General features: G+C 46.2%; 2 protein-coding genes across 5 annotated transcripts in view; one reads left to right on the plus strand and one right to left on the minus strand.

Annotated features, from left to right (window-relative positions):
- SEC24C (SEC24 homolog C, COPII coat complex component) overlaps positions 1-1,351 on the minus strand; it is a 38,946-nt gene extending 37,595 nt beyond the window's left edge. For 3 of the 4 annotated variants that reach the window (XM_052798800.1, XM_052798799.1, XM_052798795.1), the window contains exon 1: positions 1,231-1,351. The gene's annotated coding sequence lies outside the window, so the exon portion shown is untranslated. Of the gene's footprint in view, positions 1-381; positions 840-1,230 lie in introns of those variants that run through there. The other variant, XM_052798796.1, reaches the window with a different exon arrangement.
- Positions 1,352-1,761: 410 nt separating this feature from the next.
- Positions 1,762-14,537, plus strand: part of SYNPO2L (synaptopodin 2 like) — a 38,846-nt gene continuing 26,070 nt past the window's right edge. Inside the window, exon 1 of the mRNA XM_052799340.1 lies at positions 1,762-3,859. Coding sequence (XP_052655300.1) covers positions 3,755-3,859 — 105 coding nt within the window. The 5' untranslated portion in view covers positions 1,762-3,754. The remainder of the gene's footprint in view (positions 3,860-14,537) is intronic.

A 14,537-nucleotide genomic window follows, 5' to 3' on the forward strand; every position in this document is an offset into this window, starting at 1 on the left:
CAACATCTGGTGAAGTTGACTAAGGAACCCTATAACAGAAAAGGATCTAGACACATTTTTATGGAATTATCACATTAATGGCTAAAAATCAACACTGAGTACCAAACTGAAAAATCTGCATTTTAACATGACAGTACAAATATTAACTCTGGTGGATAACTTCTGATGTTGGTGTAAGCAATTCATCTATGTTTCAGCAACCACTTCCATCAGCCAGTAAGTTTAAACAGAACTTCAACTACGGTATGACAGTTACCAAGGAGGCCCAGTCTGGATGGTTTTGCAAAGTCTCTCTGATAAAGATTTCAGAGGTAAGACACCATGCACAAATACTGAAAAATACTCAAGTACATCGCAAGAATAAAAAGAAACAAAACTAACCTTCATTCTACTCCAAAGAGCATTGCTCAGAAAGGGTGAAAGCGAACTCCAGCCATACAAAACAAACACGTTTAAAGCACCATCTACATGGAAGGCAAGAGTCTATCTCACAGAACCGCTTTTTCAAGACCGCGCTTGTATTTTCGTCACGCCATCTCCATTCCTTTCCTCCTTCCTTCTTCAACACCACAGACACACAATCGCTCAGTTTTACTACCAAATCCAGCCAAACTCGGTCACCAAGTCTCCGCACGGGACAACCATCCTTTACAAGCCTCGAATGAATGGAAATCCGAGCAGCACAACACAAACACTGGGGGAAGGATCCGCGGATTACAAGAGATTAGGGACGTTGCACAGGGGGTATCTGCCTCACAGCGCACCCGGGCCGAAAAAAACCGCTCGCCTCTCCGGCAGGGCGCGACGGCCCGACCCGTAGTCCCAAGGACTCGCCGCACCACACCGGGATGCCGGCGGCTCCCCTGGGAGCCACCCATGCCCTGGTAGAGAAGGCCCCGGCCCCGAGGGCCGGCACCCGCGGGGCCGGGCCGGGCCGGGCCGGGCCGGGCCGCTCCCGCCCAGACACGTTACCGGGGAACACCCGGGTCCCTGCAGAGGCCGGGCGTGGCGCGCAGGCACGGCGGGCCCGACATGCCACCCAGCTGGGCGCCGCCAGGCCTCAGTTCCTTGGCGGGGAAGGAAGCGGCGGCGGCGCCTCGGGCGCGGGCCCCGGCCGGGCCGCCAGGCGCGGTACCAGCCGCCCGCCCCGGGCGCCCGTGCGACGGCCGCCGCTGGCAGGCCCAGCGCCCCCCGCCCTCCCCCCCGAGCCGCTCCCGCGACCTCACTCACCGCCGCTGCCCGCCGCTCCCGGCGCTGCTGCCGGGCCCGCTTCCGGTTCCCGGACCTGCCGCTCCCCCGGAAGCGCCGCTCCCCCGCCCGCTGCCTGCCACGTCCGCACTGCCCGCCAACCCCCGGCCGTCGCCGCGCCCCTCCCGGCAGGGCCCGGATGCGGCGCAGGCGCTGTGAGGCGGGGAGCTCGCGCACCGCCTCCGCTCCGCGGGCGCTGACGTCACTCCGGGGGCGCACGTCGGCCGCCGCGCTCCTCGGCCGTGCGGCCGCGTGATGGGAGCGCTCGCGCTCCGCGGCGTTGCCGGGCGGTCGTCCGGAAGTGTCGGGCCGCGGCGCCCGCGGCCCCGGCGGCCCCGGCCCCAGCCCCGGGCTGGCCGGGCGGCCCGAGGCCGGAGCCGCGCTTGCCCGACGGGCGCCGCGCACTTCCCGTGGGCCCAGGGCGGCCCCGAGCCCCGAGTGGAGTGGGAGGGCTCGTGCGGGGCGGCTGTGGCCCGCGGGGGGGGGGGGGGGGCAGAGCCGCGGGGGCCTTTTTCTCGGGTTGCTTGCCCGGTCCGAGAACCGTCTGAGTCGCGGGCTGAGGGCATGGCTGCGGTGCAGCACAACCGCAGCCCAACACTGCTGAGCCGCAGCCCGCGCCGGTCCGGGTGCCCCTCGCCGGGTGTCCCGCCAGCGGCCTGCGAAGGACCGCAGCGCGGGAGCACCCAGGGCCAGTTTTGCGCCGAAATGCAGTGGTGGTGCAGGAGCTGTTCGCTACCTAGTAACGTGGTGTTGGTGTGGGGCCAGCAGCTCCGTGCAGTGGCGCTGGATGAGTGGTGTTGCAATACTGGCAGTGGAGTAGTCGACTGAGTGATGGTGTCACAGCAAAACTGCGTCCTTTGAATGTTACTACGGTACGAGGGTATCGCAGGGATTGGCAAGATGCTTGTTAGTCACTGAGAGCTAAGCGCATGCAGAATAAGGAAGAGAGGTTTGTCCTTGGGATCAGAACAGCAAATTACATTTTAAGCCCTGTAGCAAAGGGGAAACATGGATTTTATTTCTCCTACAACTCCAATGGATCAAGGTGGCTTGGGATAGCCCGGAGGTCTTGTCTGTCATGGTCCTAAAGAGAAAACAGTGAAGGACTCTACTCCGTGCTGGTGAGACTCCACCTGGAGTACTGCATCCAGCTCTGGACTCCTCAGTTCAGGGAGGACACAGATCTGTTGGAGCAGGTCCAGAGGAGGGCCACGAAAATGATCAGAGGGATGGAACACCTCTCCTATGAAGAAAGGCTGAGAGAGTTGGGATTGTTCAGCCTGGAGAAGAGAAGGCTCCAGGGAGACCTTACTGCAGCCTTTCAATACTTAAAGGGGGCGTCTAAGAAAGGTGGGGACAGGCTTTTGAGTAGGGCTTGTAGCGATAGGACAAGGGGTAATGGTTTTAAACTAAAAGAGGGTAGGTTTAGACTAGATATAAGGAAGAAATTTTTTACAGTGAGGGTGGTGAAACACTGGAACAGGCTGCCCAGAAAGGTGGTAGATGCCCCATCCCTGGAAACATTCAAGGTCAGGTTGGACGGGGCTCTGAGCAGCCTGACCTAGTTGAAGATGTCCCTGCTCAGTGCAGGGGGGGTTGGACTAGATGGCCTTTAAAGGTCCCTTCCAACCCAAACTATTCTATGATTCTATGACCTGGGTGCAAAGCCGTTCTCTTGGCCATTGGGGAGTCTTTGTATGCAGTGCCCTGCAGAGAACTGTTTGAATCCCATCTGTATAGCTAATCCTGGCTATTCTGGTCCCAGTGTCTAATATTAGGAGTGGCCGTAGGGGATGCCAGGGAGCCGCAAGCTGCAGAGGGAGCACATTACATCTATAGTCTGCCTGTGGTTTTCAGGGCAGACAGATAGTGCTACTGTGTAGTAACACTAGCTGCACGGAGAAAACACAAGTGGAGAACACATCACTTGCAAGCTGGTTTTGTTCAGTTTCTCAGGGTCAGGTGCTATCATCTGATCTTGTACAAGTTTGTGGCTATGTCATGTCCTTGCCTGAAACTCATACTAATGAATCCTGAGTGCTGGGTGACTAGGATTTGCATTTGGAATGGGAAGTGGAAATAAAATTTTTACTGAAATGCATCCAGCTTTAAGAGTGTCAGACAAAGCTCTGGAGAGACAGGAGGTGCGCTATTTTCAGCCACACTCTGGTGAGAGATCCATGGTGTATGTGGGGGGGCACAGAGGGTGAGATTGACATGACACGTGTGTAGGACAACTCTGGCCCATTACCAAGAGCAGAATCAAATGTCTAATCATAGGCAGAGCAGCAGCTGAGAGTCCAGAAGAGCAGGGAAGGCTGGACTTGACAGTCTCAACTCTCCTCTTGTGTGTGTGTGAACTTGAAGGAGAAAGTGAGCAGAGGGCCTTTTGGGGGACTGCAGAGTCGTGGTGTGAATTGTGGAGATGGGAGTAGCGGATATTGCCTGTTAATAACTGGAGTCTGTTTTGAAGTTGGGAAGACAAAATATCCAAAGCGCAGAAATCATGGGAGCTGAAGAAGAAATGCTCATCACTCTGTCTGGAGGTGCCCCCTGGGGCTTCCGGCTGCAAGGGGGTTCAGAGCAGAAAAGACCCCTTCAAGTGTCAAAGGTAGGACCTCGAGATGTGAACTGTGAGGGCAGAGTTGTTCTGCTGAACTCGGATATCCTTATGAGCTGGGCATCTTCCACTACCGTTAAGGAATGCAGGAAAGCCTTACTGTGGCAGCAGATCTTAAAAGGAAGACTTGGGTGGAATTGTCAAGCAGGGTGTGGGGTGGGATACAGGTCCTGAAATAGATGCTATTGAGGTAGCGACAAGTGTCAGGTGAAGTACCTGCTTCAGTGCAGGTCTGTACAGCTCAGACACTTCATAATCTGTACAACTCTCCCCAGTCGTCAGCAGAGATATAGCCATAGTGACAATGCAGGAAGAAGGGCTCAAATATGGAAGCTTCAGTACTTGTGCAAGACATCCAGCTAAAGAAAAAATAATTTAAATCGAAGCAACAAAAGCCGTATTTGTAATTTGGTTCAACTGTCCCTGACGCTTCATTACTATATTCCAGCTTTCAAAATAGATGCACATTTCTTAGGGTCTCTTCTGCTGGTGAAACTTTCTCAGTACTGCCTGAAGTGAATATTTTTAATGCTCTAAGCAGCAAATATTGGTTCTGTTTCAAGAATTAAAGAAAAGCAGTTATTTGGATGGGCGATGAAATAATAAAAAAGGAATAAACACGAACCTTGAGTTGCACTACTTTTGATAAGCAGCTGTTACTGTTCTCTTTTAATGAAGACTACCGAGGAGCTTAAAAATTAGGAAAAAAAAGCCCTCTGTTTATTAAGCTCATAACAGCTGCATTAGCCTTGACACAATGATATCTTGGGATGTCTCACTGGAAGGCACCCAGCAGCAGGAATGAAAAAATGCTATGCCCAGCTCCTTCTGTTTCCTTAAGTAGACTGTGCCTCTGACAGAGAATTTTAAAATGAAGTGTTCTGTGTCATTTGGCTCACCCCAGGTCAAGGAGTGTTTGCCTGTAACGTTCTGCCAAATGGTTTGGAATCCCATAGCTTGGCCTTGAAGTAGATGTTTCTTACATAGCGAAAGACGATTTTTCTCCAGGAAAACAACTTCTGTGTATACTCACAGAGCTGCAGGTGCTGAAGAGAAAAAACAATATCCTTGAAACAGGTATCTGGCATCAGTGGTTGTTAGGAAAATGGGATTTTCAGTGGCCACATAAACTCTGTAGGATCTAGGATTATTTTGACTCTTGTTTTTTCCCCCAATAGACAAGAAACTGGGACTGAAGAGGGAGGAGATAGTGTGTCTTACAAAGATTACTCGGGATTGAACAGCGGCATGAACTAGCCATTACCCAGGCTAAGTTGCACCTTAAGGTGAATGGAATATTGCTCAAGGATTAGTAGCCCTTCCAGAAAGGTATTAACTAGAAGTAGCTCTCACTCAGAACTGGGTGTCATACCTTAAGCCTAGCAATACAAATATATATATATTTTACAATACTTGGATATTGCATTAAAAAATAATTCTGGAAAATAGAATTGATATCCATTTGAGGCTCAAAGTATACTTCAAGCAGGACTTTGATTTTGTAATTATCATTTTGGGCTATTACTGTCCAGAATTTAACGGCATCCAGGTGACCATACATACTCACCATCTTAAAGGCAACATCATTTAAACAGTCTCTAAAGAAAGGATTTATGGATCCTTACCAGGAACCCAGGAAGATCATACCTGAATGTAAACTGCTTAGAAGAGAATAAACCCCCAGGAGTCATGGAGTAACCTAATTGTCCTCATCTCACAATGTGGAGAGTAGAAGTTTGAATCTTAGTTTTCGGCTCTTTGAGTTGAAAGATCAACTCTTCATTCTTCTGCAGTTAGGATTCTGCTATTGACACCAGCAGGATGAAGTATCTGGGCCAAAATGCTGCCTGCAAAGCATGTTCCAAAACTCTAACCTCATTAGCACTGTCTGTTTGGATATTTTAGGAGCCAAAGATGGGAATGGTCCCGTTGCTAAAGAAGCCTGACCAGGGATTGTAGCCGTATGATATAGCATAGAGAAACAGGGCAGTATTGTCTGTTTCTCTGTTGGTTTGTAATGGCTGGGACTCATGTGGATTAGCAATTCGCTCTGTTCGGCCTCCATCCAGGAGATCGGTGCCATTGGGTAGCACTGGGAAGTGTGGTCAGAGGGAGGTGTCACTGAGATTGAGCCTGCCTAGCAGAGGTAGGGTCAAATAACAACACAATGTTCATTAGTAGGGTGAAGAATGTGTTGTGTGTTTATGGAAAGACAGATTAGATAAATGAGAGGGTCTATTAGTAAGCTGATTGCTGGCAAAGGACTCCTGGGGAGAAAGAGAAGTGTTCATATGAGACCAGGAAAACTTTGGCTTAGCAGAACAGAAATATTGTTCTTACAGCAAAAGCTATTTGGACAGAACAGGAACATGGATGAACCTGGAGAAAATGTGATAGGACATACAGGCATGAATATCCAATAGGTGCCAGGAGATAATTGAGTGGATACGGTTGGTGTCTCAGGGGATTCCAGTGGCATCATTTTAGGCAATTTCAACTTCTAGACTAGAAAAGTCATAGTAGTAACACTAAGGAAAGATGCTTACCATCAGATGCCAAGTCAAATTGTTTCTATATACCTTTCTGGATGAAAAAGAGTGATAAAAATCTAATTTGGGAAATGAATCAAGTATAACAAGTTATATATAAATGATATACATTGTAGTTAACGTAGAGATGCGGGAATTGCTAGACCAGACTAGGTTAATGGTCACTCCATCTCCTGCTTCCTATTTCCTTTGTTTCCTGCAGGTGTTTTAGAGGAAGTTGTAAACTTCACCAACGCATCTAATTTTCTAGTAATGCAATGCGGAGGGAAATTCTTTCACCCCAGCTGATTATCAGCATGCCCTACGAAGTACATAAGAATTGACAGTCCTGGTGGTTTACCCTACACATAAACAGATAATTATTTGTGAACAACTCGTGCTTTACTTGTCTGCCTAAATCTTACATGGTTTCCTAATGAAGATTTGATAACATCAAGCAGCCAGGCATTCCAAAGACGAAATGTTGCACGAAGTGGGATTTCCTGTTTTGAGTCGCTCTTGTTGTATTACAAAGCCCTGCATAATTCATCATCTTACATGATCGATTTACACAGTCATAGGTCTTCTTGCCTTTCTTCTTTCTAAAGGTTACATCATCATCATCTTTTTATTGTTTCTGTATGTGGAGATTATGATAAAATCAATCACTAATTGCTGTTCTTGGTATCCTTTTTTTGTTTTCCTGAAAATTCTTTGGGTCTACTCTATGCTTTCTTTTTTCTTTTTTTTTTTTTTTTTTTTTTTGAGATGAGACGGTACGTAATGACATTAGAATGTTTTCAGCATTATTCTCTATCTTCTTCAAACACATTGGTGGGCCTCTTCTTGATTGTTCTGTCATAAGCTGTTCACAACGATGGCTTAAATGATTGGCTTTTTTCAAATTGCAGCTAACTCAGAACGTACAGTGAGCATATGCATTTTAAACCGTCCTTTCTAGTGCAAAGTATTCTACTGGCTGCAACTAATTAAAGTAAACAAACATGTTAGAATTGGGGTGTGAACCCATTTTTCTACAGACTGAAAGGATGCATAGCTGTAGTTCAAACCATTTGACCAAGCAAGGGATCAATTCTAAACTTCAGTCCCGCCACGCAAAGGGGTAGAAGAGCAGCTGGATCTTCACACGCTGGATCCAGCTGCCACAGAGTTTCTGTGCCATCCAACTCGCTGTGGGTTATGTGTTCATGGACATGCCTAGAGCAAGATGCTGGAATTATATATCTTGTGGACAGCCTCTTGGGTCATACATAACTAGCTTTGTGTTCAAATAACCTTACAGAGCCATACCAGCTCTGCTTGCCTCAGTGTCAGGGAAACACGCATTGCTTCTTCTAGCAGTGCCCAGTGGATATCGAGGAAAAAGCTCAAATTTCAATAACATAAGCAAGACTGAAATGCTAGTATTAATGCCAACTGACTATATGGTTCCAGATCTGTAACTGCAAATGTCCTTTTGTCTTAAACTTGCCTAGAAGCGCACATACTGACTATTTGTTCCACCCAAACAATCATTTGCAGTGTCTGGGTGCTAAAAATGTCTGATGTGTATATGAAGAATACCATACTGATGTGTATATGAAAGAGGTACCATAGCAATTCAGTCTCATAAAAACAGATTCTGTAAGAGTCGAGGGTGAGACAAAGAAGAAGCAAAAGAAAATTTATTGGTGTCTGGGGACCCCTCAGTAAGAAAGAATAGATGATTTTTAAATTAGGGTTGTGTTAAAATATAAACTCAGTAATGAGTAAGCTGAAAGAACAGCAGACATTGATGTGCTCGGCAGGCAGATACACAGCAGGATCAAACATCAACAGAGGACATGAGTAATTCTGCAGAAATTAGGAAGGGTTGGAATATGGAGAACTAGAGAAACAAATAAAGGGGAAAATAAAGAGTAAAGAACCCAAAAAGGAAAGGAAAATGTCCATTTTGTTCTTAGTTACAGCAGTATCATTCTAAGTGAAATCAGTTGAACTACTGTGCATTCATATTTGGCTTATTGTGATTCCTAATCAATCTTTTAACTCTTGCCTAGTGAAGCAGATAAAGTATAGTGGAATTTTACACTACCCCTTACCAAAATAAAGCTGATTTGGTATAGCTCTGTAGCTGTGGTGCACACGGCAACACAACAAATCTTTGGCCAAAAACAGTCATCAGGAAACAAAGAAAACAAGCATAAAAGCAAGAAACAAAAAGGATCTATAGATGGCAAATTTTTATTTTAGAAAGGCTGAAGGAAAAGTACATGGTCTTGACATGTACAGCATTCCTTGCAAGGAGAAGCTATAAATTATGAGAAGATTCACCCATTTTGAAAAGGGAGTACAATACTATCAGGTTCCTGGAGGATTTCTTTGCAATAAGGATATGTGCATGAACTGCACTTGAAACTAAACAAAATGTAAAATAGCTAGTCTGAGAAAAGTCATAAGATAGGACATAGGCATTAAGCCCATAAGCAACCAAAGTAGAAACATAACATGGAACTATATTAGGGAAATAATTTTTACTAAGATGAACAGGGCAGCTTTAAGGTGGTGCAAGTGCATGCAAACCTGCCTTTAGCATCCTGCTACAAAGCAAGATTTATTCCATGAGAGGGAAACCCAGTTACTTACTATACAAAGTAAGGAAGGCACTTGTACCTCCAGCATAATCCGGTGCATGAGTAATACTGAAGAACTAAGTGGAAAGTGGAAGCTTTCCAGCTGGTACTGATAGTAGAGGAGAAAGACCTGGGTGTATTAGTGCATCACAAGAGGATAATGAGCCAGCAAAATAGTGCATCTCTGAAAAAAAGGCAAACATAAACAAATGAGCCTCAGGTAGCCATATCTAACTGAGATAGGAAGGCATTGGTGTTATTGTCTAATGCACAAGTGGGAATTCCCTGGAAATATCCCACCTATGGAGCCAGCCACTTTCAAGAAAAATGAATATAAGTAAGGTAGAGCAGCTATAGAAAAGGAGGGGAGGAGAGAAGGCTTCTTTCACCTAGCGAAGGTTGAAAGATATGATTGCTGTCTACGAATAGATGTTGGGCAAATACCAGCAGCACTGTTCAAATATAGGACAGCATTGTCACCGCTCAAATGTGCACAAAATGACTAACCAGGAAGGTTCAGCAACAACTTTCCGATCTAGAAGAACTGAAAACCTTTTGCAATCAGTTTATGAACTGGAGTAAACAATATGGCATCTGAAACAATGGGGGATTGGCTCTGATAACTCAAGGGGCTTCTTTCAGTTCACTGTTCTATACAAATACTCCAGCAATGGAGTGAATTGTTAGGGGAGCAGTGACACAGGATTGTATAGCTTCTAAAACCAAGAATTGTGTCGTTTAAGAGCAGTTCATCACAACCTCCTTTTTACCTCTTTCTCACATATCCCCAATTTCTCCTGTATGTTTCTCTGCTGACAGTTCACTGTTCCTACTGTCTCCTCTGCCAGATATCCTTGCTGCCTGTATGCTGTACTGCTGGTCCCTGTGACCCACAGCCTGGCTGCTCTGTCCCATTCACCTTTGCTCATGTGACATTATTCCTGCTGGAGGTGCCAGCTCTAACCCAAATAGGTCTGATGGCTTCCAGATTTGCAAGCACCTTCTCTTCCTCTCCCCTTTTCAGTGGGCAGGCTGTTCTTTATCTGTTTTCGCAAATGTTTACTGTCGCACCTAAAAAAGCACTGCTGGCAGCCTAGTCTATAGCAGTCAGTAGTGCTGGTTTTGGAGGGCCAAATATATCTGCCAGCACTGTGGAAGGAGTGCCTCAAGCAGCTTTGGGAGTGCTCCTGGACATGTTTTATGGCCTGTCGGCACTTAGGCAGGTGCCACCCTTGGCTGCCAGCAAGGGAGTGCAGGCTGCAGCGCCAGTGGAACTTTCCAAGGAGCAGCTAGGCCCAGCAGTCACTGTGCGCTGGGAGAATGTGGGGGGGGTCCAGGGACTTCTGCTCTTCCTTCCCAGCAGAGATGGTGAAATAGGACCTCCAGGACAAAGATAAGTAAGTAGCCTAAACAGAAAACCATATTATCATGGTTGCAAATCACCATTGCTGATTGCATCAGCTAATGATCTGGTTCACAATTCGTTGTGCCTCACGGTGGCTTGGAGCTACCTCAAGCGAAGTAGCCTTACACAGGAACAACCTCCCAAAGCAAGTACAGAGAGCAGACTGTGTGGATGGACGGGATCGGTGGTTATGCCGTTCCCTCTAACTATTAGAATCTTGATTTATACTCTGTGTTTACTCTCAGATAATCTTTAACCATTTGTTAAACTGTTCCTTTCTCACTGCCCAAGCCACTTCACTCTGTTTATTCTTTTTTTCGCTTCCTACCTTCCCTCAAAAGGACATGAGGCAATCATGCCCATGACAAAGTGTGATGTCGGCTCCTGGTCTTTTCACACACTACTGTTCTGAATGGTTTCTCCTCTGCCATGTGACCACAGCTGTGCTGCCCCATGCTTTTTGCTTCTACGAGTTGTCTAAGACTCGTGTTTGAAGGACACTGCTAGAAAAGCTTTTCCTCTCCTCCTTGCAGAGATGAAGAGTCTGGGCAGTTTCCATCTTTACATCCTATTTGCCCATTAGCAGGCAGGAGTCCTGGAAGAATCTCTTGACAGATGACAATCAGCAGTCGTGATTAAACCATACAAGCTACATCTACACCTGGTGCATTAAAGGTACCTGGGACCACTCTCTGGCACTGATGCCAACTGCTACAGAGTGGAACAAAGCCCAGCAGTTAACCTCTTCTATTCTCCCAAACAAGATGGCCACATGCAAGCTGCCCACAGGCAGTGGCTCTGGGAATGGTCAATTCTAGCTCCCAAACTGTGCCTGGGCATTGTTCTGGAAGAGCATTAGCTGGCCTGAGCCAAATATGTGCCAAGGATCATTTCAATAGTTTAGTGCTACAGGCAATTGCAGTCCAGAGCCCAGGTTCATTTGCTGGCATTATTCAACCTGCTACTTGCTAGAACTACTGAATACACCTCTGAAGGCTGAGGCTGTTTTTTCCTGTACATTCATACCTACAAGATGCCTACAAAGATGCTGCAAGGCACAGGAAGGTCTCTGTACCAAAGTTCCCCTGGAATGCTTCAGGTGAATGGGTTACTTGTCTAATCTGTACCTGTGGCTGATCCTGTCCTTGCTGCTGCAGAACAATGGTGCTTATCCTCCTCAGACCATTGCTGAGAGGCCCTCTTAGGGTTAGTGAGTGCTGTGTTTTGGTACAGTAGCCCACACTTGCAAATATGATGAATGCTGTGTATAATAACTTTTTGCAAACGTGTTTTTTTGTCTTGGGTAATATCCTCATCCTATCAAAATAATAGTAGGTATGTCTTCTTCTGGTTTGCCCTCTCTCAGCATAAGTACTGTGGAGGCATATTATACTTAAGACTGCTGCTGTTCAACAATTGGTAGGAGCTGAAAAGAGTCCTCTGTTCTGAGTAAGGGTTTTATTCAGAGCTTGCATATCCTCGCTGCCCTTTAGAACACAGTACCAGCATGCAGTGCTAAGGTTGAGAACACCTTGTTCTGGAGGACTGAAGCCATGTCTCTGGATGACTGTGACCTGTGTTCGAAGCTCTCTCACTCCTGTCCCAGTTCAGTGCCTGTCCCTGTAAAGAGACATTTTGGTGGCTAGATTTGCTTATGAGCTCTAATTCGCTTAGATTTTGATCCTAAAATCTTTTATGTCAAAAGGAGCAAGGCTGAGCCTCTAGAAAAGGACCTACATGAGACATGTATAAGCATGTTTCTTCTGAACACTCAATTCCTTTTGTCTCAGCAGCTAGATGTGGGCACTGGGACTTGTGCTTTTTGACAAACATACCTGTTCCTTCTGAATCCTTGCTTCATGTATAAAACCCTTGATATCCTGCTGTTTAGTCTGTTGGGAGTAAAATGCTTATCAAGTACTTTTAGTATCTATTTATTACATGTGGCATTATTCCTTGTAACTGGTATTACACTTCACTCACTTTTCAGCTAATATCCCATCAAGTAACAAAAGGACATGGAGATAAAGCCTCTTTTTATCTACCTGCAGTCAACTCTGGCTAGATACTTGTTGCCAACAATGAGCCCTGTGTTAAACTTCTTGCTTAAGCAAAGAAGGTGGATTGATTTGGGTTGTTTTTCTCTTCCCCCCCTTGTATTATCATGACAAAATGCTCTTTTTTGAGGCACTTGGTTTCAACAGAGAGAGAAAACTAACAACCCCTGATTGCTTGCATTTGTTTTTTATTTACCCCCTGGTACAAATCAGAATTAAGTCTAGTGCACCGAAGAAGATGTTCTCTCTTTCCCACACTGGGATAGCAATATCCCTCTCATCAGTACACTCTAAGTGCTAACATATTACAGTAGTCTTGTATGGCCAGCACCAGCATCCTCTGCCACAACCAAGTTTCCTCTCTAAACCCCTTGCCCTGAAGCAACCCAAGTCTGTCCTGCCACTCAAGATACCTTCTTTCACCACCCTCCCTTGCTGTGTTTATTCCAGAAAGTGTGTGTTCTCTCCCTTCTTTCTCTACATAAAGAATCCCTAATTAAGCTTCACTGTGGATGACCTGTGAAGTAAGTCTGCAGAGACACTGGACCTACTTTACCAAGAGGCAAGTCATGCAGTGTCACCTCTTAAACAGGAATATGGTGTTTGGTCAGGAAGTTATTGGAACTAAATAGAGAAATGTAATTGTAATCGTTAGTGTAATTATAATGGATTAGAGTGAATATTCTCCTGTAAAATAGCTTCCAATAAAAATATGGCATTGCCATGAAGATGTGATGTTATTCACATACTTAATAGACAAGACATAGAAAAAGTATCTTACTGGATCTCTGTGTTCAGGTGGGCAGCTGAGACAAAGAAAATTTAAGAGCCAGAGCAAAAGACTGTTGAAAAATGTCCTGGTTTACAGGCTGCTGTCATTTATGGCTCACAGTCTCACTGTTTTCTCCAAGGTCACACAAAAAATCATCCAGGTGTCCTGAATCCCCCTCTAGTGCTTTAGCCACAGGGGTATCCTTCCCTGCACAAGTAAAGATTAGGCCCTGGCCTTGGGAGAAAAACAAACTGTTCCAGTAACCAAAATGTCAACACAGATGTTCAGAAAGAAGAAGAGATGGAGGGTGTTTGTTCCTGCTCTTGCATCTAACAACTACTGTGTTTGTGGTTCGGCTGAGCAGGAAGTTCTGGGAGGAGCAGACCTAAATGCCGGTAAGCTCCTGCCTGAGTTCATTCCCTTTTGGTAATGCTTTATACTGCTTTATACTACAACAAGGCAGTTCTTACCTCTCCATGGGAACCCTGTGACAGGACTACATTTCACATAAGTCTGGGAATGAAATTTAAACACTGACAGGTTGCCATGAAGTGTTGGACTCCATGGCATTGTAGCTGCTGAGGGAAGGGGGGCAGCTATGTGATGAGAGATGCAATCAGAGAGTGGAAGGTGCATTGGATAGGAAGATGAACTGTATTCAATATACAACTCTGACTTGGCCTGAGTTTTCTAGGTTGCTGCTGGAAAGATTTTAGGAGATCAGGGGAAGACTGATAATGTAATTTGTCTTCCTATCTTGTAGACTGAGCTCTCCCTATGAGAGGAGGCAGGAGGTGCCTTGGGGAGGCAAGGGGGAAGATGGCATGAACCTATTACAGCTTATTCCTGAAAGGCACTGCAAACTACTTCTGACTACCCACAGCGTATTTCCTTTCTTATGAAGAAACGGTGCTCGCCAGCAGGGAGGGTGGTTGCAAAGTTTCAAGACAGGTTCCCTGGGCTGTACTCAGGCAAGAGGTGAAGCCACTGAGTTACTACCAGGATTACTCTATTCTTAGCATCCCAGCGTGTGTTCACCCCCCACATACCACCATCTAAATATAGTCCCTACTGAAGGACAGATGCTGCCAAGTTGCATCTGACCCCCTCCTCTCTTGCATTCTGTTCCTGAAAGCTAGGCTGAATTCCCCTGAGACACGTGCAATAATCAGCATGTTCTTTTGTCTCCCCAGGGCTGTACAAGGAAACTTGTACTGTACTGTTAAAGCCTGATCCTAGCCCTGGTGTTCCTGGCCTCTCCTAGCACTGGCCTT

Source organism: Harpia harpyja, chromosome 10 (genome assembly GCF_026419915.1).
Source record: "Harpia harpyja isolate bHarHar1 chromosome 10, bHarHar1 primary haplotype, whole genome shotgun sequence".
Classification (NCBI taxonomy): Eukaryota; Metazoa; Chordata; class Aves; order Accipitriformes; family Accipitridae; genus Harpia; species Harpia harpyja.